Below are 6,038 nucleotides of genomic sequence, written 5' to 3' on the forward strand. Positions count from 1 at the left end.
CTATTTGGGACCTTTTGTTGTTCCATATGAGTTTTAGGATTTTTTTTTTTAATAAAAAATGCCACTGGGTTTTGATACCAACTGCATGGAATACATAGATTACTTTAGGTTGTAGGGACATTTTAGCAAAATCAATTCTTCCAATTAATTAACATAGAAAGTCTTTGTGTCTTCTTTAATTTCTTTAACCAATGTTTTATAGTTTTTAGGTTGTTTGCCTTTCACCTACTAGGTTAAGTTTATTATAAATATGTTACTCTTTTTGATGTTATTATAGATAGAACTGTTTCATGAATTTCCTTTTCAGATAGTTCATTGTTAGAATATGGAACTCAGCTGATCTTTATATGTTGATTTTATATCCTGCCACTTTATTAATTTTATCTATCATAGTAGGTTTTGTTTGTGAGTGTATATGTGTGTGTAGTCTTTAGAGTTTTCTACATATAAGATCATGTCATCTTCAAAAAGAGATAATTTTACTTCTTTCCTTCTAATATGGATGTCCTTCATTTCTTTCACTTGCCTAATTCCTCTGTCTAGGATTTCAATACTATGTTGAATAGAAAGGGTTTCTAATCTTAGAGGAAAAGCTTACCATTGAGTATGATATTAGCTGTGGACTTGTCATTTATGGTCTTTATTATGTTAAGGTAAATTTATTTTATACCTGGTTTATTGAAAGTTTTTAATCATAAAAGGGTGTTGAATTTTGTCAATTTTTTTTCTCCTCAAAAAATTAAAACTAAAACTACTATATTATCTATTGATTCCACTTCTGGGTATATATTTAAAAGCATTGAAGTCAAGATCCCAAAGAGATATCTGCACCCCTATGTTCATGGTAGCATTATTCATAATAGCCAAGATATGAAAACAATATAAATACCCATCAATGAATGGATAAAGAAAATGTGGTATATATGTAAAATGGATTATTACTATTCAGACTTAAAAAAAGAAAGAAATCCTGTCATATGGGATAACATGACTGAACCTGGTGGGCATTATGCTAAATAAAATATGCTGGTCACAGAAAGACAAATACTGCATGAGTCCACTGATATGAGGTATTTAAAATAGTCCAGCTTACAGAAATAGAGAGTAGAATGGTGATTGCCCAGGTTTGGGGGGAGGGGAAAAGGGGAGAGCCTATTCCATGGATACAAAGATTCTGTAATAAGTTCTAGGGATTGGGTACCTGGGTAGTGCAGTCCGTGTCTGACTCTTGGTTTCTGCTCAAGTAGTGAACTCAGGGTCATGGGATCAAGCATCGCATCAGGCTCCACACTCAGCAGAGTCTGCTTGAGATTCTCTCTCCCTCTCCCTCTGTCCCTATCCCCTATGCATGTGCTCTCTCTCTCTCTAATATAAATAAATAAATCTTTTTTTTTAATGCTAGTCGACTTTACTGATTTTAAAGATACTGCAATTTTTACACACTTCAATGATTTTTCAACATTTCGCAGCTGTTTGGCTTTGCAGCAGGTCACACACTACACTGTACAAAGTCACCAGCAAGACTGGAATGACGTGTTAGTAGAAGGCACATCATGCTTATTTACATTACCAGAGAACGAAAATACAGTAAAGACAATTTTCACTGTACACAGCTGGAAGGAAGGAAAAGGGAGGAGTGTGTTGAGCAGCCAGCCATCCCTGTCCTGAAGAGGGGCAAGTAGAAGAATCTTAGATATGAGCTACTAAATCTGCTCTGATATTCAAGACCATAGCATTTGAAGTTCTGATTTTTGTTATTTAGTTCATAACTAAATGATTCCCTTCTGGAATATACTTGTAGTCTTGTTAAGGTTTATGTGTACACACGCTGGTCACAGCAAGCAGATAAAATGCCCTCATCATTTCACAAACTATTCTCTATTGGAAAAAAAGAAGAAAGATTTTTTCCCCCTGTTGCCTCCTGTTGCAGATGTCAATGTTAATGAGTTCAGAGTACCCATTAGTGCATTTTGATGAGTGCATAACAAGTTTCTGTTGGATTGTATTTTGGGGGGGAGCCAAGAAAAAAGGCAAGATTCTCCAACTGCACAAATTGCACTATTTGTGTTTCCAACATTAATAGGCAGAAACAGTAACACTTAAACAAAATGTACAGCAGAGGATTTTTTTTTTTTTTTTTACTCAAAGGACCAGAATTCAGTTGGGCATGTCCTTTTAAGTTCATTTTGTTGTAGACAGTTTAAGATATGGTCATTTCTCAGTCCTTAATTCTCCAAGTCTAGATTTATAAATTAACAATGTGACTCCTGTTGTGAAATTGGGGAAATAATGTCCACCTCAATTTAACTGATAACCAAAAGATGCTTTTCACATCAAAGAAATGATCAAAAAGGCTGTGTCACATTCCAAAGCCAAAAAAAAATTAACAAGAATGCAAACACGATGAATAATGTACCACTGCCAAGACTTTGCCAACAGTGGCGCTTCAGCGACGCTGTCCTGTGAAGCGGCCTTCCATTTGCTCGGTTCCTCTTCCAGAGCCAAGTTTCTGTGCCATGCCACCTCTCGGAGGAGGTCCGCTTCCGTCCCGGTCACGCATCATTCCACCGCCCACTATGCCACGTGGACCACCAGGACCTCGATCATTGCGCCTAATATCCCTGCGGTCATCACCACCACCTCTGGTTTCTCACTCTCTCGCAGCTCTCGTTTTTTCTCTTCCACATTTAAACGTACTTCCCCTCGAAACATAATTGGTTTTGCAATTAAGATTCTCTGAACTGGTTCAGAGTCATCAAAAACCACAAAACCAAAGTTTGGAAGCTTTCCTCCAACACCTTTTGTATTGATGCGAAGTTCCACAACGTTTCCGAAACTCATGAAGAACTCTTCCAATTCATTTTCATCAATATCATGTGGCAAGTTACCAACAAAAAGTTGATGACTGTCTGGATAGTGGATTATTCTACGGTTGTCAGATTCATTCTGTTCAATATCTCCTCTGCCTGGTCTCGGCCCTCTAGGAGGGAAACCAGGTCGTTCTCTAGGTCGTTGTTCACGCACACGAGGTGGCTGAGACTGAACTTTCGGTTTAGCTTCAACTCTTGGCTTTGGTGGTTCCTGTGGCAGAGAAACAGGTTCGGCAGGAGGAGAAGTAGACTTCTCCTCTAACTCTTCTAAGTTCTTCTCCTCCGCTTGTGGCTTTAGTTCTTCAGTCTTTGTTTCAGATTCTGGCTCAGGTTCAGGGTCATGAGAGGATTCTTCCAAAGGCTCCTCTATGCCATTAGCCACGGGGTGAGCTTCATAGTAACCACTATCCGCATTTTCTTGCACAGGTTCTGGAGACGGTTGCCTTTCTTCTTGTTCCTCTTCTACCTCGTCTTCTGATTCTTCATCAAGTTCTGGTTCAGAATCACCAAATACTTCATCTTCATAACGAAACATATCATTGTGAACATAAAACTTATTTGGAACAGATCCTTCAGGAGCCAGAACAAAGGTCTGCATAAACTTCCTCTCCGGCTGTCCACTATTAGACAGCAGACCCATGACCTGGACGACCACTCCATCACTCAAGGTTGCGTGAGCATCCACGTGACGAATTTTAGTATGACATTCCCTGAAGTTCAGAGATAATACTTTGTGGTGTATATCATTTTGGCCATAAACCGCCTCCTGGGGCTTCCCACTAGCGTCTACTCCACCATGGATGTAGGAAGAATTCCTGACATAAAACCTGTGTAAATATTCTGGAGCTTTATTCAGCAAAGTATAATATTGCCTCACAAACTCCCGCCCTACAAGCAGCGGACTGGGCTTCTCCATAACCATTTCTTTGCTTCACAATGTCAAATGCTCCAACCAACGGCGGCGGCGGGTACGTCGCGCGGAGGTCAGCAGGAGAGTCGCCGAGGGCCGCCCCCTCCCTCCGACGAACCTCAAGCCTCGGAAGCTGGAGAGCCGCGAGCTCGGCTTCCTTACAACCACCTCTTCCCCGGGCGCCAGGCGCTGCGGCGAGCGGCAAGGAACACGGACGTCCCCTAAATAAATAAATCTTAACAAACATGTCTAGGGGTGTACTATACAAGTTGTGCCTATAGTTGAAAATATTGTATTGTGTATTTAAAAATTTTAAGATGATAAATGACAAGTGTTTTTACCACAATAAGAGAAAAAGAAAGTTGCCACTATATATTTACTCCCCTGGACAGCTTGCTTTCTTTCACAAGCAAGTTTCTCAAGTTAATCTAAGTATTAAAAATTTGCTTAAAGTGAGGGATATGAAGGGCTACAGCACTTCCTAGATAAATATAAATTTTAATAGAATTTAATGACAATGTCATTGATATCTGGTTCCATGATGTAGAAGTAAGAACTTCTGACCTGGCAAGGAAGACACACTGAGGCAGAAAAAATTACCATACTTCTTACTGAACATTGTATTAATTGTCTCTTTACTTACCTATATGAAATGCTCAGTACTGAACTCCAGAAACACTGAAATTGCGTATTAAGGGAATAAATTGATTAATCTATGATATTCCTTTCTCAAAGAACTTTTAGAAATGTAGCTCAATTTATAAACACAAAAACCAAGCATTTAGGAAGTAACTACTCTCTTAACGTTCTCTTTGCAAAAGGCCACTTTCATGTTCAATTATTTATTTATTTATTATTGATTGATTGATTGATTTCACAGATTTTATGTATTTATTTGAGAGAGAGAGACAGAGTGGGAGAGAGCATGGGAGGGGAGAAGTTCAGAGGGAGAAGCAAACTCTGCATGGAGCTGGGAGTCCTATGCGGGACTAGATCTTGGGACTCCAGGATCATGACCTGAGCACAAACAAGGCAGTCACCTAACCAACTGAGCCACCTAGGCGCCCCTATTTATTTATTTTTGAAGATTGAGAGAGAGAGCATGAGCAGGGGAAGAGGCAGAGGGGGGAGGCAGAGGGATAAAAAGGCTCCCAGCTGAGCAGAGAACCCCATGTGGGGCTTGATTCCAGTACCCATGGATCATGACCTGAGCTGAAGACAGACACTTAACCAACCGGGCCACCTAGGCACCCCTCTCTTTAAGTTTTATAATTCAGGATCATCAATATATTTCTCATTTCTCTTTATTGTTTTTCCCATTAGTGTCCCATATGGAGTTTTAAAAATGAAAGGAAAAAAAAAAGTATGCTCTGGATCAGTTTGTTAGATACCAGACTGATTAAACATTTCCTGCTTCTCCCCAGTCTATAGAGAATCCCTGTGTAAACTGGATGTATTCCTAATAATACTTTGAGATTCACTTTGAAGCAAGAATTTCCCCACCTGGAATTATTTCATTCTCTTTGTTTCATTTGCACTTTTAGAAACCTTGGATTATATAGTACTTGTTATATCACATTGTGACTTTGTTTTTATTAATGCAATAGAGAAAATGTAATTGGAATATTTAATAAGAATTTACTTGGCTTCCCCAACAATGTTTAGCTTGAGGGGGCAATATACAGTCTGAAATAGATCAAGTCCCAAAGGTGCTTACAACCTCATTGAGACAGGGGTGAGCTCTGATCACAAGATAATATACTAAACTATATATAACAGAATAGTCCAAGCTACCAAACCCAACATGCTATCAATAATTTCTATGGAAACATGTCTGTCATTGCAGCAATGATGAAGAACAGGGAAATATTCTATGAGTTCCTAAAATATTGGGAAATTTTTAAAAATTTTCTTCCTAAAGTGTCATGCCAGGCGTGGATTATCTGGAGAGAAATAAGTCAACATCCCTCGTTTGATGGATTCACTGTGAAGCAAGGATGACAGACTGACAAACAGAAAACACTTGCTCATAGTAAGTACAGTAGTAAATATACACATGCAGGCTGGGAATAGAGAGGAAAAAAAAATATATCAGCATTCCTGGTGTTAGTCGGTCAGAACATCCTCAGGAAGATAACTGCATCATAGACACAGGTACCAACTTGAGCAAAAGCATCGAGATGAAATGTAAAGTTTCCTTTAAGCTGCAAACAAATTCCTGTAACTAGAGTAGAAGGGCAAGACTAGTATCACAAAAA

General features: G+C 39.0%; 1 protein-coding gene across 1 annotated transcript; it reads right to left on the minus strand.

The window, feature by feature from the left end:
- Positions 1-2,109: 2,109 nt before the first annotated feature.
- Positions 2,110-3,847, minus strand: LOC125093762 (ras GTPase-activating protein-binding protein 2-like). The gene is given in 2 exon segments (XM_047719398.1): positions 2,110-2,676; positions 2,679-3,847. Coding segments are annotated over 2 exon segments (1,344 nt in total). The 5' UTR covers positions 3,793-3,847; the 3' UTR covers positions 2,110-2,446.
- Positions 3,848-6,038: the final 2,191 nt, after the last annotated feature.

The sequence above is a fragment of the Lutra lutra genome, chromosome 2 (genome assembly GCF_902655055.1).
Source record: "Lutra lutra chromosome 2, mLutLut1.2, whole genome shotgun sequence".
NCBI classification, from domain to species: domain Eukaryota; kingdom Metazoa; phylum Chordata; class Mammalia; order Carnivora; family Mustelidae; genus Lutra; species Lutra lutra.